Genomic DNA, 24,131 nt, shown 5'->3' on the forward strand with positions numbered 1-24,131 from the left:
TGTGTGTGTGTGTGTGTGTGTTTAGCCAAAGAGTCACTGGAATAAGCAACTGAAGAATCCAACAGATTCTCCAAAAGTGAAAGAGATAGATTTAATAACTGATGATCTGGCAGTGTTATCGCTTTTAGAGAAATAACTTCAGTTGTGCATTGATTTCCCTGATAGACTGAATTATAATGCAAAAATATACACTATTACTTTCCTAACTACTTAGCAGAAAGACCAAGCAATACTCACATCAACTGCTTATTTTAATGTCAAATGTTTATTTCTATGCCATAGTTGCCTCAGCACAATTTGTAAAAGAAAGGAATCCAAAAAAAGGATTTTTTTTGGTCAGGATATTTTCTCTGCAGTTATAAGAAAGAAAATAAACACCTTGGTACCAGAATTACCATTTCTTTCATATCATTCTAATAAATATTGCATCTAAATATTTTCCTTGGGTGTCATTTTTTTTAGGGCAGAAAAATATCCATGGTGGTGGGGGGGGATGTTTGAGTTCATTGAAATAAATTTGGGATAGTTTTTGTCAGAGAATATATCTAGAAAATCTTTGTTTTGGTACACTAGATCACTAATTGCCATATTCTTATTATTTAATATAACAGCATACTTTATTACATAAAAACAAAGTGCACTGAAAATGAACAATGTTAGAAACAAACTAAAATTTGGTGTATCTTAAATCTTCAGGTGATCAGATATTAGCTAAAGCGACGGGATACAAATTTCATATCGATACAAATGCAACTCTCTTGGGATGAAAATGCATTTAGGTGCTTAGCTCTTTTCGATTGAGCAGACAGGGCATCCAGTACAACTGAAACAACGGATAACATTTTTTTTTTTCAATAAAAAGGAATGCTCTGGTTTCTGAACGGGCTCCCACCTTTGAGGGAGCCAGAAGATGACATATGCTCCTTCAATATATTTCTCTTGTGTGATTTGAGACACAAATCTACCAAGATTCTTACAGCGGAAGTAGGCACCACACCTGAGAGCCCAAGGCCCTTCGAGCAGCTACTTCAAGTCAATCTGTGATGCACTGGGGTGGACCCAGCACCTAGAAGACAGCATGGTAATTGTGCATGTAAATCCCTTCAGCAGACTCAGGGAAAGGAGGAGAGTTCTTTAAGTTCATGCACATTTTATTGAGTAGTAATATAAAATGCTTTTTTCTTTTTCATTGTTACAAGTGCATGCTTTGATTGCCAACATTTCAGAAGTCAAATTACAAAGGCAAGGCTTTAGGCTGTAGTGAATTACTTGGGCACTTATACAATTGTTAAAAAATATGAATGGACTTTTGTTGTTGTTGTTGTTTTCAGAATGAACCAGTTGTAACCCGTAACTGATATACAAAGGGAAAAAGTGAAAAAAGTACATATTTTGTGGCACATGACAGAACCTAACAAAATAACTCAACTGTTATGACATTAACAGTTACCATGCATTTAGAGTTTCACATGTAACTATGAATTTATTTAAATTTCACAAGGTTTGCTAAACATGCTAACCATCTATATGTGCACTGACAAGCTTATGTTAAAAACTTTTAAGAATACTCTCCCCTTTAGATTTTTTCAAAGCTTTTTTTTTGATTACAAAATTTCAAAGGCATGAAGCATTTTAGAGAATATAAAGTACGCCAGTATACATACATTTCCAGTATATGTCAGACCACTAAGCGCATTACAGTCCCATACAGGCCGATACAGCCATTTTTTTCCTTAAAAAACATGCATAGGCAGATTTTCTTTTTTTACAGAATATAGATGCTTTATCACTGTACTTAATATGGTGTCTTGTTTACTATACTTAAAAATGCACCACTCATAAATATTTAATTCAGCAAGCCACAACCAAGACTTGATTTATCAACAAAAACCCCTAAATATAAACAGCAAAAAAAAAGAGATAGATGTAATTATTCCAGTTTTTTAAAACTTAAAAGAAAAGAAAAGGTATTCATTGCCAAAGTAATAAGATAAGTGTTATATGGAAACAAGGGCATTCAAGCACACTAAAGAAACCTGAGGTAAGCATAATCTGTACAAAATTAAACTGTCCTTTTTGGCATTTTAACAAATTTGCAACATTCTTTTTTTTTTTTCTTTTTCTGCTTTTTTTTTTTTTTAAGACTGCCTAATTCATTTTATAGCCATTGTCTGACAAGAGTAGCAAAACATTATCAATAAATAGTCCTTATTTAGTTTGTACATCATTTTGTTAAAAATGTTTGATGTCATCCATTTTTAGTGCTGCAACTGTAAACGTACAATAGAGTAAGAAATTAGACAAAGTTTTCATGTCCAGTAACATAATAAAAGACCTCTCATTAACCTATCTAGAAGTCCCCGATGCAGTAGGAAAACATGTCCATTCCCCTAACATTGCAGTATATACTAGCATTAGCTTTCTTTTTAAATTGTTTTTCCTATAAGCATTTTTAAAAGGCATACCCAAAAGAGGTGTTTAATCACAACCCTCACCAAAATATAGTTTATTATCTCTCTCCCTCTTTTCTAATGATAGTGTAAACTGAATCCAACTCCTGGCCCCAGAGCAAATAAGCTACCATCAGAGGCAAGAACATCCAACTGCTGATACGCAGCAATCCCCATCGCGCCCTGCAGCTCCAAAAAAAAAAAAAAAAAAAAAAAGAGTGAACAGGAAGTGGTCACTGGATATTGCTGCTATTACTGCCATTGCTGTCCGTGCCGTTAGTCTCTGAAGCGAGAGTCTTGTTGATGGAGTTAAGGTTGGTGTCAGAGGGCATGGCATCTCTGCGAGGTGGCATCCTCTCGTTAATTCGATCTAAGCCCTTGGCCTCCTCGAAGCTAGTGATCTTATGTTGTGGTGAAAATCCTTTGATAGCTAAACAGAAAATCATTAAAAAAAAGAAAAACTGCGTTAGTCAGAGGAAAACAAAGGGCACAGCTGTTGTAGCAGGTGATGTTAGAGATTTCGCAGTGAGAGAGGGAATCCTTTAGTAGAGAACAAAGTGACGGGACCTGAACACAGCACAACAGACTCCTTACCATACCCGAAGATAACCGAGACGTTTGGTAACAGCCAATGTCTCTTGCCAACCGAAATGTCCTCTTCAAGTTAGTAAGATGTAAACGTTTCTCTCGTCTTCATGGAAGTTTAGATCCACGAAGTGGTATGTAAAGAGAAAGGCTGCTACCAGGGAAAGGTCTCTAGGCCCAGCATAAGCTGGCCACGTCGTTGGCACAATTACTGTGTATCAAATGCCCTAACCTAGAAAGAATGGAAATGGCCCTAAGTTTACTATTCCATTGTGCTAGTAATGGCAAATTCAGGAGGATCACTGAAGCAGTTAGACCTAAAATCTAGTGAAGAGCTTAGAGCAGAAGCTAAAAGGAGTTATAAAAGGCACGAACTTGGGGCGTTTCCATGCCATCTCAGGATCCCAGAAAGACTTTCTTGGCAAATAACTCAACAGTGGCATGAAAAAAAATGAAATTATAAACTCCTTCTTCTCCACTCAACTTTGGAAACATGTGGAGTGGGGACAAGGTAAAAGAAACTCATAAAAATCAGGATCAGATCACGAAGTAGAAAAACTCTGTCTGCCCTCCAGCAGTGAACAGGTCAAACTGATGTTTATCTGGTCCATTACTGCCTAAATCGAAGAAAAACTCTTTCTTAGTAGATCAACATAGACGTAAGTGCTGGTTCAAGAATAACAAGGGGAAAATGTGTTTTTCAACTTTTAGCAAAAATGAATGGGAATGGTTTTGGCCTTATTCAGTGAAACCATGGAATTCACAAAGGGGGAGCATTGATACTTGGTTTTTTTTCAGTAACCCTAGTGTGCTCCAGAGATAGAGAAGGCATTTGTGCAAGAAGCTTAATGATTTCTTCAGTAGGTGCACCAACCAGTGAGCTGAAAATAAAGTACATAGATGGGGAACCAATGACATCAGTTTGCTTTACTCCCTGTGAAAATGCAAGCCAGACACTGAAGGGCCAATCACCGATGCTGAATTGGGTCGCATCTCCATGGCTGATGAAGGACAATTTCATTGTACCTTTATCCTTCCTACCCTATTTGAGAAAAAAAGGAAAGCAGTTTCAAGCTGAAACTTTGCTAGCCACTCCCACACAAATGTACAGTGCCTTTCATTAGTATGGATGAGATTCTTAAAAGATAGACACAGTTGCTTCCAAACTCATTAAACGATGAGAAACAGTTTGTTCCCCCTCTGCATTTTAAAGGTTAGCGTCATGGTGATTAGTCAACTATGAGAGGAAGAAGATGGGGAAATGGGAAAAGACCAAGGCCCAAAGCAAAGCTTCTTAATTCTTCTCTCATTCAGTCATAAATCGCAAAATAATAGAGCTGTCTGATGAGCACCCACCCTGAAAATGAACTCAGTGATTTTGAGGGACAAAAGTAGTACTCTGTTGTTTTGCTAAACTACTGTGAATATCACTCCATCACAGTTAATAACTATAAAAAGTTGGTCAGCATAATTGATGAAGTGATTTTACGAATTGAAATGGTAAAAGTGGAATCTCTCTTTTAGGTTGTTTAAAGTTTTAAAATAAAGCCAATAGGGTGACAGCGTAGAAATTCAAAATCTAGCGAGAGCAATGGCTATGTCCGGAATGGGGCTCCATTTCTAATCATTTCTGTCTACCCTGGTCTGGAAGAATGTGTGCTCTGCTGTAGTTGCTGGTCAGACGATGGGTATTAGCAATTTACATTGGTAGTATACTGAACACAACACAAGAGTCACAGAAACCACAGAAAACAGCCAAACTATCAACAAGAATGCACACTGCAGATTAGAATTTGCCAAGAGGAACAGAGAATTCCCACATAAATAGCAGTTTATTCACTGCTATTTAGGAAGCAGTTGTATTTTCTCTTACAGTGCTATCATTTCCCCTACTGTATCCAAATCACGTACAAATTAAAGAGTCTAAAGTGGCACATTTTACATCATACCAAAGCACCATATCACACAATTTTGGGAACAATAAAACATTATCTTGCAAGAACAAAATACAACTGAAAAATTTTGTTTTAAAGGGGAACTTCAAATTATTCTTTTTAAAATTTCCAGAGGGCGTGGTAAGAATCAGATTAAAAACTATTTGGATAGGCAGTTCTCTCATAACTCTACGTTTCAGAAGCACTTGATTCAAAAGGAATTGCGAGAGGGTCCACTCTATTGTCCTCGAGCAGCGCTGGGACACAGTCGGTGATGAATGTGCCTCGTTTCTCCTGAAGCACCCGGCACAGTACCTGGTGCAAAGCAGGCACTCGGTGGACATTAACCAGTTGAGTGATGACTCAATATTCCCTATGCTTGTTACCGGCCACTTCTACAGCCACTAGATATTTTTGAACTCTTTAGAATATTTTGCTGGTGCTAACCATCCTACAAATACCAGTATGTTAAAATTTCATAAGACTAGCAGAACTGTTTATTCGTACACAGCTGTCTCTTGTTGGAATATTTTTTGGAGACAAAAATTAATGTTGAATTACAACAAAGCACTATTCAAATGAATTTTTTTTTCTAGAAATTTCTGAAGACTAGACTTAATAAAGCTATTTTTATTCTCTCCTTTTCAGTGCCGACTGAAAGTGATTTGAGGGAGGGACATGGTTCAGCTCAAAGAATATTGTTTTATCCATTATTTGTCAAAACGGCTGCCATAAACCCCACCCCACATCATTCAAGATCTATAATCCTTTTGTTTTCTGTGATTATACTAGGATCATTGTATACAAAGTCAAACATAGCTTTAAGGGAAAAAAAAACAAACAAACAAACCAGAAAAGGACATTTTCCCCTTTAAAGCAAGAACATTTTGGTTAATACTGAGCCACAACTGTTAGCCCAACACCCACACACTCTGTACAAGCTACAGCAAAAAAAAAGAAAAAAAGAAAAAAAAAAGAAAAGAAAAAGAAAAGAAAGAAAGAAAGAAAGATATGAATACACCCAGCAGAGCCCTTGTCTGTTGCAGGTACAACAGAAAGGGGACTGGCCAATTTACCTTCATCAGCCTCAATAGCCTCAACAGTAGCTGAAGAGAAGAAAGGGGGTGCAAAATGAATGAGAAAAATGAGCAGAGGATTTTTAACTCTAAGAACAAATCAGTGACGATCAAGGAAGCTAAGAGGATTAATGTTCCTGTAAGTGCTGGATTCTGGCACGGACAAAATAGAAATACTTAAAAGAAAGAAAACACACCATGAAAATGATGGGGTTTTTTTTCTCGTTTTTTTTAATGAGCTGGCTACACGTATCTGAGTGACATGATTTGGATTTTGTTCACTAAATACAGGACAAAATGATTAACCCTTTAAGAAAACACTCAGGAAAGGTTTCTTTGACTTAGACTGAATCTACAAGGGACTAGGTCAATCGAAAATGTGCATCTGACTCACATGAAGTATGATAAACCCACTGCTATGATTGGTAATTTATAGTTTTAAAATGCTCCCCCAAATGGCAGAGCTTGAAGTGTTGTCATAATGTCAGTGGAATAATTCACACTATTTAATATTAAATGGCACGATTTCCTAGTGTAATAGAAAAGCAGGGGGGATGCAAATTTAGAGTTGCGTCTGAGTTGGTAACACATGTGACTCTTTAAAGACAAACATCGAGCGTGTTTTGAAAGTGAGGGAGAAAGGGAAGAGGAAGAGGATGGGGATAGGATAGCCTGGACTTCTTTTGCCAGGTAACCCAGCTTAAAATCAGTTTTCCTCATAGGAATAGCATTTTTAGAAACAAAATTCTTGAAATGTTATAATCACGTGATAATATGCCAGTAGCAACAATAATTCTATCAGCATTTTATTTTATTTAGTTTATTTATTTATTTATTTATTTATTTATTTATTTATTTTTGCGGTACGCGGGTCTCTCACTGTTGTGGCCTCTCCCGTTGTGGAGCACAGGCTCTGGACGCGCAGGCTCAGCGGCCATGGCTCACGGGCCCAGCCGCTCCGCGGCATGTGGGATCCTCCCAAGCCGGGACACGAACCCACGTCCTCTGAATCGGCAGGCGGACCCCCAACCACTGTGCCACCAGGGAAGCCCCTATCAGCATTTTAAAGAAAGGGCCGTCTAAATACGGAAACCTCAGCATATTTCAGAGGCAAAATTTTAAAAGCCCATTGCTTTATCAGCAATTTTTATAATAAGCTTAGGGTCTATATTCTCGCTTTAAAGATGTATGAGTCTTTCTATGTTATCAAGGTTAGGAGATATTTCCCTAATTAAGTGCTAAAATGCAAAACTTCTCTGTATTTCTAAAATGTTTAAATATTAAAATCCTACCCCTTGACTTTAATTTGCATATTTCTTATAATTTAAGGTTTTAAAACTAGAGTAACTGCCAAATGTACACTATAATTTACTTACACTGCATTTTAAATTCCTTATGATAAAAATGGAGAATGGTTACCACCATGGAGAAAAGCCAAATAGTAAAACTTAAGTAGTTTCCCCTTTTAGACAAATTAAAGGGCATCAGACAATGAATTCTGAAACTGTATTAATGTACATGATTTAAAATATACACTGACTTTTCAAATTCTCAGGACTAATAAGATGTCGGCTGTGTGTATGTGTTTGTGTGTGTGTGAGTTCAACACCAAATGACAAACAGATGCATTTAAAATAAAACAACAGAACAGGAAACTGAATAACCCAGGTTAAAATACAGGTGAAAATCTGGAAACAAAACAAAGAATTCTAAGAACTTAAGTTTAAAAGTAAAGCAAAAAATCTGGAACCGCACCAGGACCAACATATTAGAAATATGTACTGCCCACTATTAAGTGTATTCTTCTAAAGCAACTGTGGCCCATAGTTTCTGATAATACACCTGCTGTACCTTAAAATTGTGCTTATCAGAAACTATGCAGATTTTAGTCAATTAGGTAGTTGTGCATTTTGTGCATATAATAAATGATCCATTTATGCTAATGTTCTTAGACAGCATGTTACTTTGGTGGGAAAATTGTGGGTTTTTTCCTGAAGTTACTAAGATAAATTTTAGCTACAAATTAAATGAGGAACTTACTTCAATACTGTGGTATCTTCCTACCTTCATTTAGAAAATTTTTTTTCTTTTTGTGGAAACTTGAAGACATTGATGTTGGAATAAATTCATATGAAAATAAAGAAAATTTTAGTGATGCTGCTAGGAGGTGATCTTAGCAGTACAATATCCATGAAGCTGGGCATCACTTTCTATGTAAAAGAGGTGTATCTAAATAACATTACCATAAGAATACCAGAATCTTCTAGACTGAGGGACAGGGATAGAAAAGAAAACACAAACAAAGATTCAGGGAAAGGTACAGGGAAATAAGCAAGAGGCTGAGATTGCTTTGAAAATGTTCGAGTGTATTGTTGTTTTCATTTTTTTTTCTGTTAGAGTCTAATCTAAAAGCAAAATTTCCATAAAGTATGCTAAAATTGGACTCTAATTAATGATAATATTAGTTAAAATAGATAACAAAAGTAACAAAAGTAAAAGAGCACACTGACTGGGCTGTCTAATATGGTAGACACTAGCCACATGTGGCTATTTAAATCAAATTAATGAAGATTAGATAAAATAAAAAGCTCAGTTTCTTAGTTGTAAGAGCTATATTGCAAGTGCTCAATGGCCATATGTTGCCAGTGGCTTCTGTATAGATAGATAAATTTCCATCATCACAAAAAGTTCTATTGGACAGCACTCATCCAGAAAACTACAGATTTTAATACAAAATCTACCTCCAAGGAAATGTTTTCGTCCTTTCTTAAAAATAAAATATGATGGTACTCACTCTCTTATGTTTTGAATGAATAAGTCAGAGAAAGGACACCAATGACTTCAATTCTATTCAAGTGGATAACAAAATCATCCTTTTTATTCTCTTCCTCCATTCTCCACTAAATCCTAGACTTAGGCGTGGATATTTATGTGTGCATGTGTTTATTTCATCAATCCAATAGATAACCAGTACATTTTATAAAAATGTAATTAAAAAGTTGTTTTTATCCACTGCTTGGCTCCAAGTGGTCAAACCTACTGTGCATGTAGATAAGCTGAATGAGTTGTATTACAGCGAGGCCTGAAATTGTGGTTAATGTGCAAATGAGGACATGGGGGTAGCGGGGTCAAGAACACATTCCAGCAAATGAGGGAGCTACTCTGTGGGGACGACTGGTCAAACTGATGGAGGTGCGGGAAGGGAGGGGGGTCTCAGCCCTTCTTCCAGCTGAGAAGATCTGAAGACCAAGATGGACCTTAAATGCGTGAATAAATCAGGGCTCTAACGACACGGCTGACTGAGGTGCCTGCACACGGTGTGTCGTACCAATGGGCCTGCTTACCGCTTTGCAGGGTTTGCTTCCCTCCAGAGAGCACTCCACTGGGGAGCATGCCTGTGGGCGTCAGGCCTTTCAGCGTCAGCACACTCTCACTTTCTTCTCTGCAAAGGCACAACGGGGACGACACATTAACTTTTATTTTCTTTCAAGAGAAAGAAAAGACTTAAAGGAAAAAATGTATGTAAGAACTCACATTTACCTCTACCTTGGCTCTCTTGAGTTTCTTCTTTTTTTTTACTTAAAACATACTATATTTTCACACATTCATATAGAAGTAGTGGTATGCCCATGACATGACTGCTAAGATAAAGTTGGGAATTATGCAATTGTGGAAGTTCAGTCTCTTCTGACTATTGAAGAGACGGAAAACAATTCTCCTTTTGTAAGCAGGCTCACAATACAAGGTGTTTGTGGGCATCTTCCACGACACCATAAATATGTTTAAAAAAAAAAAAAAAAGAGCCATGGAGAGAGAGGGCTGTTGTAAGTTTTCCAGCCAAGGCTCTGCAAAAATACGTGGGGCTGATTTGACTTGTGAGAGAAAACCAGAGAGTATAACAGATTTAAAAGATCTGATCTATGGATTAGGGAAGTAGGAGTTACATTCAGGGGACTGTTAAGGAATTCTGACATTACATGACAACTACACAAACTAATGGCACGTTGCCGATGAAACAACTGGTCAAATTTCCAACTTTTCTTTTTCAGTCTCTTTCCCCATGGATCTGCTAATACAACGTTGTTTTATTACTCATTATGACGACTGTTTTACAATCAGTTTTATGTATATCATTATTTGGATTACATTTATTAACCACAGCACAGCATTAATCAAATGATTAAATAACCATAAAATAGGGATAACCTCATATATTTCCATATAGTAGACAGTGTAATCTCACATAACCAGAAAAAAAACCTTACCATACGCATATATATCTAATGTTTATAATATGTACAACCACTTACTCCACAATTTTATGAAGATGGCTAACATGGCCCACACAGAATTCCTAAACTATCCCCAAACCTGCTGCTTCACTATCTTTCCTCGACTTCGTCTTTTAGTTAAGCTGAAAGAATCCACCTTTAACTCCTTTTATCCTCTCTTATTCCACATCTACTTGATCAGCGAATCTCGAGGGCTCTACCCGCATAGTATTTCCAGTATCTCACCATTTCTCACAATACTACTACCTCATCTCTTCTGAAAACAGCTTTATTGAGATATAATTAACGTACCATACAATTTGCCCATTTAAAGTGTGTGATTCAATCACTGGTTTTTAGTCTATTCAGACAGTTGTGAAACATCAGCACAATAAATTTCAGCACATTCTCAACCCTCCAAAAAGCAATCTTGTGCACTCCCATTTCTTTCAGCCTGTATTACTAATCATCTACTTTCTGTAGGTTTGCTTCTTCTGGACACTTCTTATGACTGGAATCAGGTGGCCTTCTGTGACTGACTCCTCTTCTGACCACCAGCATCTCTCACCTGGATGGTTCCAGCAGTCCCTTAACTGGTCTCTCTGCTCCATCCTTGTCACACTCCTGCCCTCTCCTCCCATATCTATTCTCAGTATAGCAGCTGGCTGAGCCTTTTAATACCTATACAGATCCTGTCACTCCTCCATGCAAAACTCTCTAGTGGTTTCTCCTCTCATTAAAGGTGAAAGGAACAATCTTTAAAAGGTTTGACCAGAGCCCTAAAAAACTAGCTCCCCACCCACAGTCTGCCATCCTTATCCACCTCTTGGACTACCTTTCCTACCACCACCCACTTCCCTTCGTGGTCCTCACCATGCACCCAGCACACCCCACCTTGGGGCTCTGCACCTTTCTGTCACACTCTTCACCCAGGTATCTGCCTGGCTCCCTCCCTCCCAGCCTCCAACTCTCTGCTGGAGCACTGCCTTCAAAGTGAGGACTTCCTTGAGAATGCTATTTAAAATATATGTACTGCACTACAAATAATGCAATTTCGTTTCTTTTTATGGCTGAGTAATATTCCATTGTATATATGTGCCACATCTTCTTTATCCATTCATCTGTCAATGGACACTGGGACAAAGTGAGAGAGTGGCATGGGCATTACCAAATGTAAAATAGATAGCTAGTGGGAAGCAGCTGCATAGCACAGGGAGATCAGCTTTGTGACCACCTAGAGGGGTGGGAGAGGGAGGGTGGAAGGGAGATGCAAGAGGGAGGAGGTATATGTATATGTACAGCTGATTCACTTCGTTATAAAGCAGAAACGAACACACCATTGTAAAGCAATTATACTCCAATAAAGATGTTAAAAAAAATATATATATATACGCACTTTCATATATATATATCTCCACTTCCCTCTTTTATTTTTATCTAAAGTACTTATCACCCCTGAAGAGCTATACAGTTTGTTTCCTTGGTGCTTTTTTTTTTTTTTTTTGAGCTCCTCTGCCCACTACACCCCACCCTAGCCAGAAAAGCTTCATGTGAAAGGGGTTTCTGTCTGCTTTGCTCCTGCTGCATCCACAGTACCTAGACCAGAACAGCACCTAGCACATAGTTGAGATTCATAAAACATTTACTAAATGAAGGAGTCAAAGAAAAATAGAATGGAGAATGGCAGTGTTAATCCACATTTTAGATTTCTGAATCCTTTACTGTTATTTAGAGCCAATGCCTAAGCTCAAGCTAATGGTGTGTAATTAGTCCCCAATATGCTGAGAAAGATGCTCTTCAACTCTTGGTCCCTCAGATTCCCACCTGACAGAGGAATTGTCTTCCCTGCTCACTGCTTCCCCAAGATGTTCACTTTGAAGCAGAAGTTCTGTGTGCATTTGTTTGATTGGTGGATCCTAGGCAACCTGTGGCACCTGAAGTGCAAGGGCTCTCGAAAGATAGGTTTCTGGTTCCCTTATAATATGGCAAATTACCAAAATGTAAGGACTGTGCTGGACAGCTATACCTGACAAATGTGTACCACCATCCGTATCCATCCATTACATGTTAAAATGTCTCATTTCACAAATTTCTTGTATTTGCCTCTTCCCTTGCATCTCTCCACCCACAGCTAGTTCAACATCTTTTGCTTGGATTATTTCAATAGCTTCTTAAACGCACTGACACCCACAATTCAGCTTGCTATCCAATCTTCAGACTATCATTACATATACATCACATGGGTTAGCACATGCTCCGATTCTCCTTAGTACTGATCACTCACTGAGTGAGTTTGGACATACTGCGTATCTTCTTTCAGTTTCTGTTTCCTCATTGAGGTCAACTCAACCTTGCAAGCTTGCCGTGTGGACTCCCAAATGTGTACACCATGAAGCATGCAGCACCTGGCCCTTAACAAGGGCCCCGTAAAACACTGCTCCTAGGTCCTTAGGATCTTGAGGACTGCTCAGCTGCCAGGAATGCCTTCACCACAGTTCTCCAGCTAATGGAACCTAGCCTGAACTTCACAGCACTCCACCAACGGCAATCTCTTCATGAACATTCCTTTCAGGAGATAGAAGGATGAACATTCCTTTCAGGAAGTAGAAGGGCTCCTTCCCATCCTCTTCCACAGCAGGGCACCTCTTCATGTATTTAGTACACATCTCATGGCCTTACATTAGTTTATTGTCTACATGTCTGACATTTTAATTCAGAGTATCCACTTTGCCTAATGTATTATATGGTACACATTTAATGCTCAATCCTACTTTTCTCTAGAGATGACCACCCTGTATTCTACAAATGCTTTTATTATAGGAAAGCAATACAATATACCTTGTTTTTATTTTCTATCAATACGTGCGACCTTAATCAAGTAATGATCATCACTGGGTTCAAATGGAACCCACTCTCAGCTGGGAATAACTGCATCTTATGTACCAACATGCAGAGGACTAGAGGGACTTTCCAATTTTAAGACCTACCTATGATTCTGTAGCATTGTACCTGTCACTTTCACGTGGTTTGAAGACTAACATAGATACAAAGAATTTTCTTTTATGTTAAGAAAGGCTTCTCCTTTTTTTTCCTAAATGTACTTTCAACTGGAAGTGATGGAGCTGTTTTTACTCATCCTCACAGAGACTTCAGATAGAAAAAGAAGTAAGCGCATTTACTGGTAAATCTGAGGCATGATAAATAAGCAAGTGTTTATGCAGAGGGACCAGCTGAGTTTATGATCTTCATATAGTCCTTTGCCCCCAAAGGCAATTTTTCTGGCCACACAAGCCTCCCTGCTGGCGTTAAAAACTGCTGACTTTGTGTCCATCCAAGGATCTTTGTACTTGCTCCTCCCTTTGTCTTTTTTTTTTTAATAAATTTATTTATTTAATTTATTTATTTTTGGCTGCGTTGGGTCTTCGTTGCTGCGCACGGTCTTTTTCCAGTTGCGGCAAGCGGAGGTTGCTCTTCATTGTGGAGCACAGGCTCTAGGTGCATGGGCTCAGTAGTTGTGGCGCACGGACTTAGTTGCTCTGCGGCATGTGGGATCTTCCCAGACCAGGGCTCAAACCCGTGTCCCCTGCATTGGCAGGCGGATTCTTAACCACTGCGCCACCAGGGAAGTCCCTCCTTTTGTCTTAAACACTCTTACTCCCTACCTTCATGAAGGTCACCCCCACACTTGCTCAAATGCTAGACTCAGAGAGTCCTTTGCTGGCCACGTACTAAAATGAATGAGTGCCTCGCCTCTCACTTGCTATCCCCCTGTACTGCTTCATGTTTTTCTTCATGGTACATAATGGCTACTTTAAGTTTCATTATATTTATTTTGAATGAATGAATGAGTCCTGCAAGTTCAGTAGGAATGAAAAGCATTAGAGCAAAGGCAGCCTCATTCATTAGGCCGCAGGGAGCAACTATGCTCTATTTTCAGCTTTAACATAACTTTTCAAGATTTGGCTGCTACTGCAGAGCTATTGCTGACTTTGATCTGGTGTCTTTGGGAAAGGATGATCGTGCTTTTCATCCTTCTCATGGCTCCCTGTTTTTGGTATCAAATCACTTAATTACTCTTGAGTGACTCTACCAGGAGTGGGATAGAAATAGCAAGAAGGAGAAATCAGAAGAGCCGGTACAGCTACTCCATGAAAGAGTTGAAAAACAGAATCTGGCAAAAATTAGAATATGAAATTATATAATGTGGAGATGGACTTTCTCCCAAGATATTCCTATTTATCCTTGTTAATAATGTAATTGTGAATTGACTGGATATTTGTCACATATAATCATACTGTATTTTTTTAAATTTGTTTATTTATTTTTGGCTGTGTTGGGTCTTCATTTCTGTGCGAGGGCTTTCTCTAGTTGTGGCAAGCAGGGGCCACTCTTCATTGCAGTGCACTGGCCTCTCACTATTGCGGCCTCTCTTGCTGCAGAGCACAGGCTCCAGATGCACAGGCTCAGTAATTGTGGCTCATGGGCCTAGTTGCTCCGTGGCATGTGGAATCTTCCCAGACCAGGGCTCGAACCCGTGTCCCCTGCATTAGCAGGCAGATTCTCAACCACTGCGCCACCAGGGAAGCCCTAATCATACTGTATTTTAAAGTAATCTTTTGAAGAGAAATATAGATACTTTGTATTATCCAAGAATAGATAACTGAATTTAAGTGAAGAAAAGTGTAGTTAATTCTCTTCAAGAAAACATGTGTTTTCTAAGGCCATGCTTAGTAATAACAAGATACATGATCTATTTAAAAAATAACTACTATATGGGAACTGAAACACTAAATAACATTTTTCTCTCAATGATTTATTATAATAATATAGATTTACATGAACAAACTTTATTGTTGTTCATTTCCTAGAAATCTAATGGAATGCACCTGATAAATTCATCTTTACCACAGAGACAGAAAGGAAAATAGAAAGGATTATAATAGCTTTTCCATTTCATAACATGTTCAACCTATTGTGAAATAAATGTTTTAAAGTCGTGCAGCAAAGAGGGATGGAATGTGAAAGTCCCTTTAGAGGCTTTCTCTACAGAAATAATTTAGTAGATTTCCATTTGACGAAAACAGTGAGGAACTGACAATTCCATTTTAAAAAATAATTAAGAAAAAGCAAAGAGTTTCTAGTAAAATACTTAAATTACCAGATTAAAGTATTAAAATGTTATTGAGTGACAATCAAATTCAACAGAGGACCATGATCCCACCTGAGAACCGAGAACACTCTGGCCATCTTGCCGATCGCTCGGATCTTGTTCCTTATCACCTCCTTGCGGGCTGCAGCCGTTGCACCTATATTTTAAAAACAGAGTTGAGAAGTCAGGTGACTTTTTATTTAACTCTAACTAGTTTACTAATTTACATGTATAACAGACTGCAGTTAAGCCAAACCAGGTTTGTTTTTTTCCCCTCTAAGGATTTATCTGTAAATCAATTTAAAAGTCTATGCTTCCAGGCACGAATACTTGCCTGTGATACTTTAGAGGTCCCCAAAATGCCAAAGAGCATCTTCTGAGATTTCCAAGGGGAGGGGTAAAGGGCTAACTGAAAAATTACTGAGCAGATGGGGTGGGTTCTTACCCTTCTCTTCTGATTGAGCTTCCTTCTCTTCTGTTTATACAAAGAGAACATGCATTGGCAGGAAGAGGAAGTGAGTCACCAGGATGGATATTCTCAGAAGGTGTGTACCAGGGAGCTGGTTTCCTCTCACCTTCTCTCTGACCTGAAAGCCCTCAAACAGCTCCTATTTTTGTCCATTTCTTTTTCTCTAGTGGCAATGACACCATAGCAGGTATCCCCCAACACATCTAATTGGATTGCATCTATTTTCCCCCAACTCCCCACTCCCGATCTGGGCTTGGCCATGTGTCTTGCTTTGGCCAATGTGACATTAGCAAAAGCAATGCCAGCAGGAGCTTGAAAAGCACATGGGGCTTGTTCCCTCTCTTGATCCTTGGTATTTACCCAAGAGAGTGGAAAACTTATGTCCACACGAACACCTGTACACAGATGTCTATACCAGCTTCGTTTGTAATTGTCAAAATGGGAGCAACCAAGATTTTCTTCAGTAGGTGAATCTACTGTGGTCCATCCAGATAATGAAAAATTATTTGGTGCTAAAAAATAATGATCTCTCAAACCAGAACTTAGTATTGCCAGCTATTCTGCCTGCAAATGAGTGGAGTAAGTCTAAATCCATATGGGAGAAAACCATTCGCCAATCCAGTCTTCCTGATAACCAAGTGGAAACATGGATTCTCATTCATAATTGTTTCCTTGAATTAGACTCTATTGGCCAAAACACTGGAGGAGAAAATGGCGTGTGTGTAGGCCCTATCTCATACTTTATTCTGAGTTTCTAACAATATTTATTATTATCTACGATTTGCAATTATGATTCTTTATATAATAAAACCTGTCCTAGAGACCATTTGAAAGTCTAAAGTTTCTGTGCTTGAATTTTAGATGATTTATAATCTGGGGGATTACCTTCAATATTTGTCAAATAAACAAAATCAAAATGAATACCACACATTTACAACCCACAAAAAAGTAAAATAACCAAATAAAATATCTGAGTTAATATGTAATCAAACTTAAAGGAGCTGAACAGTAGCAGGACAGAATTAAGTACAGATATAAAGGTCCTTGTATATTTAGTATTGCTATTCCTGGTTTTTGGTATTTTCCAGAGATCATTAAAACTCTTATTCAAATACTTATGTTCCATTGCAAATCCTCACAGTCCATAATTTAGTAGAAAGATCAAGGAAAAAAAAATGCACGTTTTTCAGACTTCTACTAGCTGTGACATGCAAATACAATGTCATGTTTAACATTCTTGGTACTTGCTCTATTTAAGTTGTGGAAATATACCACAGTAGCTCAACTTAAAATTCAGTATATTGAATAATAAAGGTGCAAAAAATACCTTTTACATTAAACTATTTTTAATAGTTAACTACTGTTAACTATTTTTCAGAGAAGAATCTAGTCATTTATTTTAACTCAAAAGTCCCAAACTGAAAGGCAATGTTTCCTGAGTTTAAAAACATTAGTAATTTTAAGTACAATTTCATTTTGTGTTTCCATTCAAATAATTATCACTTCTTTTTTGGGGCCTCTCTTTCGCTTCATCTTTTAAGTTCTAATCTTCTTTTAAAAAGCCTGGGGTATTATGCTACTAATTCCAGAATCTAGGCGCCATGGCACACTCCATTTTCCTCAAAGGCTAATGTACAGTCCAAGGGAATCTTTAAAGATTTGCTTTGACCATGTGTACTTCCTGACCTTAACTTAGTGCCTTACTGACTTCTCATGAAGTATGAAAGGTACGTATGCCAAGTGGCCTACTGAGTGAAAGCTGCCAGCCTCTGAAGGGAACTGTAAAACTGCGGCCGCATCGCAGCGATGAGGAACCAAGTGCCAGGGTGAAGAGAGGTTCTTACACATGGGCTACCGGCCACACATTACAGATCCTGGCTCTGTATGGCTCACGGTCCCATTGAGTGACTACTATAATTCCTCAGTTTTAACTAAATTAGCGGTGTGTGGAAAGTGCTATATAGAATACAATTTATTACCCAAATCATTTATTCATAAAGCGTTCTTGTGAATCCAATCCTGTTCTATAGCCTGCCGTGTGCTAACTGCTAGCAACAGAAATAGGAGTAAAGCATGGTCTCTGCTTTAGGAGATCACTTGAACGCCCATAGTGCACTGTGACACAAATTAGAGAGGAAGCAGCAGTGAGTGGCGCGTGGGGCCGGGGGCTGTCAGCTAGAGAGTAGACTGAGCACATCTCTTCTTAGCTCCGTGTTCAGTAACTTCGTGCTGGTAGCTTGAAACCAGTGGTAGGGAAGAGAATTTATACCAACAAAACCTGCAAGTGTTACAAACCAGGGTCTTCTTCCCCCTGCAGTGAAGCATTGTTAAATATTTACCACTGGAAGTAGATGTTAGTAGTCTGGAGAAAAATATTCACCCAAATGGTGATAGTTGAAGGATCCTGAAGGATAAATAAGAGTTAAAGAGAAAGGAGAATTCTCCATAAAAGGAAGAGAATTTTCAAGCATGTGGAGGCCACAAGAATCCATGTTATGTTCAGATGATGGGTCAGAACTCCGGAGTGAATGGAGTTTGCCCTCACTGGGGTGAGAAGAGAAGAGAATGAGAAGAGAAGCAGGACATGCCCGGGGCTAAATTGTAAAGGTTTTAGCATAGTAGTAGGGACAAATAAGAAGTTTAGACATTAGCATTCTTATCACAGAGGTACAGAGAACTTACTTTGCACTTACCCACCCCTCTTCAAAAAAAAGAGAAAGAAATAAAAAGATGGACGGATGGTTGTATACAGGGACAGAGATGTGAGAAAGCAAATATCATCGAATGTTAATTGTAGAAAGTAAGTGATGGGTACATGGTATTGACCATACAATTGTTTCAACATTCCTTTATGTTTGAAACATTTCATAATAAAATGTCAAAAAAACCCACTGTATTTGGAAGAAGCTTGGTTTTGAGAGAAAAGGGAGAGAGCAGCTTTAAGAAGAGGGTCTCTCCATCCCTCCCTTCCTTCGTGTTATATGGGGGATGCATGAGTTTCCCAAAGGAGGCAATGAAGAAAAGTTCTCAGTGCAGTGACATTCACCCCTTCCTTCCTCCAACCATCTCCAGGGGTAAACTGGACTGGTAAGATAAGCCCAATTCAACAGATTCTAATTGCTGTCAATACCTTTTTGCAACTGTAAGACGTGATGATGAGCTACCTAAAATTTTTATACATTGATAGATGCCAGGGGCCTGGGGGTGGGGAGGGGGAATGGGGAATCAGTGTTTAATGGGGACAGAGTTTCAGTTTAGGAAGTTGAAAAATTCGGGAGATGGATGATGGTGAGGGTTGCACAACAATGTGAATGTACTTAGTGCCACTAAACTGTACAGTTAAATATGGTTAAATGAGTACGTTTTATACTATGTGACTTTTACCGTAATAAAAAACATTAAAAAAATACATGCAAAAAATCTTTTTTATACTTGAATATCTTATAAAAGAGGAATATTTTCATATTATTAGGTGAAAAGGGAGCTTGCAAAAAACTGAATTGCTTAGTCTTTAATGGAAAAAGTAGCAGAAAATTTCCACTTCATTATTATATTGGCTTCAAATGTTTTGCTATTATTTAGGCTTCTTTCTTTAAAGGGCTTTTAACTAACACAAGTGTATCCATAGCATATATCTTTAAATGAAATATATTATATTAAAAGGAGTATATATACATTAACATTTCACACTTTTTCAAAAGAAAGATCTATATTTTAAGAACTATATTTTGCTGGCAAGCTTCAAATCTCTTAAACATTTTAATTCAAATTCTGAGAAAATATTACAGAAAACTCACCACTTTTTCAAACTTTTAAAAAGATAACAAAGTTTATCTCTGTAAGAAACCTATTCTACTTGAAAGTAAAATTTTATTATGATTCATTATTTTTAAGCAGAGTTTAGACATGTCTCCAGATTTTATTTTTCAACACCATAGGGCAATTACTAAATTTGAATACAGGTTATTGATGGAACAAAGCATAAGGTGCTGAGGTAAGAAATATCTTTTGTTGTGTTATATTAAAAACAAAAATTAGTTTGTTTTCCTTCCAAAATCAGCACTTTGAAATATGATATAATGCAAAGACAGAATATGTCTTCAGACGCCTCTAAAAACCTTGCATAATTGGTCTATATGGCTCTTTACAAATGATGGTGAAATTATAAGTATACAGACTGTCTTATCTGGGAGAACACATGTCCCAAATTGACCCCCATTAAGGCTATGAGGCCAAAACATGTGCTATAATCCCCAAACCTTATTTTCTTGTCTTTTCTTTCTCTGACCTAGTTTAAAAATAACAGATCTTGAGCATCTATACCTCAACCAAGCAAGGCTATACAGAAATTACTTAAACATCTACCCAGTTTTGCCCTTGGCTGTGGTGAACTTGACAAGTGATTCACTATATTTTTCTACACCACCAAGGCTTTGAGTCCTGGGATTTAGGGACAGCACCATAAGCACTGAGACACTGTGTTCATTCTGATGGACTGGCTTTAAAACTGTGGCCTTTACATTTTTACTCATGCATCTACAAAAGTATATCCTCCAAAGAATACTATTCTCACCTCCAAGTTTAAATAATTGTAAGGAATATAATGTTGTAAACATTGCCATTTTAAAATGAAATGACTATACTACTTCTTTTAAAAATCAATGGCATATAAATATCATAGCAATTTCATCCTACCGTCATCCATTTAAAGAAAAAAATCCATGCACAAGACATTCATTGATATTTAGAAATCTTACATTAGTCCTTTTTTCTTTGAAATTGCATTTCCATTTCAATTTTCCTGATTTTACTTTAGTGAATTATATATTTATACTTTAAAATATTTTTATCACATTATACTTTGCCGCCAAAAATATGTTTAGAAATTTAAATGAAATGTGTTTTTTTAAATTTCCTGAGACAATAAGGCCCCAAGCCTTAAAAGTTCCTTTGTAATCAATATCACAATTATTAGCAGTACATAACTGAGCTAAGTAGCACAAATATATGATAAATTTTTATGAATATTTAAAAAACACAGAAATATAATTTGATTGGAATGCATCCCTTAATGATAAAGATGGGAGGGCGGTTACACTGCCTTGATTAAGGAGACTTCCTAGGCACTGAGTTTTTCCAACGTCTCTTTGTTTAGTACTCCAGGCAGTGTTCACAGAGACTATGTTTAGGGAGACCCATGCCTTTTTGTTAAAATGAGAGAAAAGCAACTGAGAAAGAAGAGGTGGGAAAGGAGAGGCTGCAGTGAGCCTTGCGGCTCAGATGAGTTCCCAGGCTGATCATTTTTAGGAATGAGGACATATGGAAACTGAGGATGTGAAAATAGATTCCCTTACTCCTCTTGAAACTTCTTTGGGTAACCCCAATGGTCCAAATATTCTGGCATGAAGACAGCTGCTCTATCAAGAATTCGATTAATCACTTTCTAGAGGTGACAGATGTTGGAAGATCTCCTTGACCAGCCATGACTTGAGAATCCTGCATTGCTGATCCATTTGGGGTCAGTGCTGGTTAAATCCAGTCCAAAGAGACTGGAGGCACTGCCCCTCACATAATAGCTATATGAATGCTTATGTAGGTTACTCTATTAGGCAGAGAAAAACATCTTTAGGATAATACATTTTAAAAATCTCTGTAAAAATTCATCTTTTTGAGGACTACAACCTAAAATATTTGGAATACCTTTCTAATTTTAATTCTAACAATAGCATATTACATATCCATAGGTGATAAGACTGGGACATAATGGCTACTCATTCCAAATCACTCCAAACCACATATTCTGAATCTCTTCCATATGTTTTTTTAGCTCAACTAAAATCTCAGCATGTAATAGCATCTACGATGGTGTGATATTTGGCATAGGCTATTCTGTCTTATATGTCATTTTGAAAGCGGCAGATCCTTGAAAATATATTTTTTTTTAAAATAAAAAGACTCTTCTGTGTAATGGATTTTCAAAAAGGCCAGTATAGCCTAGACAGTTTCCTCCACCTTCTCTTGTCATAAAACATAACTGGATTCTTCGGATAGGAAGTCTTAAAAAGGTACAGACTACTCCCAAATGTCAAATAACTGTCATTATTTGGTTATCTTAAATGTGTAGTTAAAAGATACTTTCGTTTCCAAGTGTTAATTTGATTCCATGGACTTTTGTTCTCTGAGACATTGCGTTCCATCTGTTTGATGATTCCTTGGTAGACTCGCAGAAACTGGCTCTGAGCATAATTATAACTTGGGTAAAAATTAAAGACTTTAAGGTAGATTAGGAGGCTTCGTTGATTTTTCAAGAAACTATTATATATTCAGCCTATGTTTCAAGAAACTATCATATATTCAGCCTATGCCTTACAGAGGACATTTCAGTTTATTTATATTTACCAAAGTAGAAACTAATAGCATGTGAAATCTCATTTGGATTGAACTCTTTATCATAATAGAAATGCATTAATTTTATAAACTGGCAATGAAAATAAAAGCAAAATGAAATAACAAAGGTCAAGCTAATAATGTAGATGTATTGTCTATAGGAGAAACAATCATAATGCCTGGATGTTTAGTCTGTCAGGATTATTTTGGATATAGAGGAGGATTTAACCATTGAGAAAGGTATTTATTAAGGACTTAATTGTGCATACATGCTAAATGCTGGAAGAAAGCATTTAGACTAGAATTTAATTCTGGACCCTTATGGATTTATAAATTTATCAAATAGTAGAATGATATTTAAATGTTATCTCTGAAATTACAGAAATTGAAGGAAAAAATAAACCAACAGAGTCCAGTCAAAAACTGTACTGGTCAGCTACAGAGGCATAAGAAAGAAGAGAAGCCGAGGCAAACATCTGACATGTCTAGGGAAGTACAGTCCAGGGGCCAATGGCCTTTAAGTATTCTGGCCTTACAGCAAGACTTCAGATCATAAATACCTGGCTCATCGACGTCTTTTAAGACAAATGAATAAACTGGCATGTGAGAGGCAGAATAGCACAGTGGTGAAGAACTTGTGTTCTGGAGTAAAAGGCCTATTGAGTCTCAGCTCCCCTATTTACAGGCTGTGCTACCTTGGATAAATTACTAAGCTTCTGTAAATCTCACCCTCCTCATCTAAAAAATGAGGAAGGTTCTAAGTGCTTTATTTGTATTATTTCGCTTGGTAAGTTGTCGACCTAAGGTCATCAGCTGGGAAGTGGGGAACCCAAACCAGGATTCATTACAGTAGCAGGCTGGTGATCTTCTTTCCAGGTGGGTGGAAGAATTACCTAAGTTAATTCGTTCGCTCATTCTCAACACTCAACAAACACAAGTGCCAGGTACTGTGCAATCTGCTAAAGCACTTAGCATAGATCATTGGTATACAATACTCAAAAATGTTTGCTCTTTCTATTAAGAAGAAGGAAGTGCTTGTGCAGAAGTGAATATTCCAGTTCTTCTAACAGTTACATTTCTCACTGTAAATTAAAAGGTTGATTGTGTGATCTTCATTAATATCAAGCTGCCTAAGTTGGGGCCCCAGTCGTGTTTTGTGCCAACCAGGCTAAAGGCTGGGCCCCAGATGATGGCCAGTTCACTAGGGGAGAAGGGGAGAATCCAGGATGCTTCTGGCTTTGCTTTGAGGCAAAAAAAATAGACCGCTTCACAAAGATGGGCTGACCAAAGAAAATCAAGATATCTGTTTCTTTAAAATTCTAAGAAAAACTGGAAGAAAGTTTCATAGCTTCTAGTAAGCTAGGAGTAAAGATGAAGGAATAAAAGGGATTTTTAGGAGAGCGAAAATAGATTATCCTCATAGAAAAATATTTTTAAACTTTAGATTTTCTGAGCATTCACTAAACTTTTTCATATGGCCTTTAAACCTGCCATCTGAGATGAAACAACTATAAAGAGAATGTTTTACAAACTTCAGGCTTACAACAATGACTGTCTGCTGTTGTTCAATCAATTATTAATTATTCTCATATAAGTACAACCTTCAGATTAAGAAGTTGGACCCATAAAATGCTTTGGTACAAAGAGAATCACATAAGCTCTGCCAAAACCGCATGAAAACTGGATCTTATTTTCTTATGGTATCAATTTTCAGCAAGCTGACATTACCCCCTATACTTCTCTCTGTGAAGAACACTTCTTTCATGTGTCAATTACCTCAACTTTGTGTGTGAGAAGTGAAGTTTTTCTA

The 24,131-nt window shown here is 37.6% G+C and overlaps 1 protein-coding gene across 1 annotated transcript in view; it reads right to left on the minus strand.

Annotated features, from left to right (window-relative positions):
* Positions 1 to 246: 246 nt before the first annotated feature.
* Positions 247 to 24,131, minus strand: part of PPP3CA (protein phosphatase 3 catalytic subunit alpha) — a 302,715-nt gene continuing 278,830 nt past the window's right edge. The window contains exons 11-13 of the mRNA XM_081224575.1: positions 15,538 to 15,622; positions 9,390 to 9,487; positions 247 to 2,880 (exon numbers count right to left, since the gene is read on the minus strand). Coding sequence (XP_081080701.1) covers positions 2,684 to 2,880; positions 9,390 to 9,487; positions 15,538 to 15,622 — 380 coding nt within the window. The 3' untranslated portion in view covers positions 247 to 2,683. The remainder of the gene's footprint in view (positions 2,881 to 9,389; positions 9,488 to 15,537; positions 15,623 to 24,131) is intronic.

This window comes from Mesoplodon bidens, assembly GCF_964165515.1.
Source record: "Mesoplodon bidens genome assembly, chromosome: 1".
Lineage (NCBI taxonomy): Eukaryota > Metazoa > Chordata > Mammalia > Artiodactyla > Ziphiidae > Mesoplodon > Mesoplodon bidens.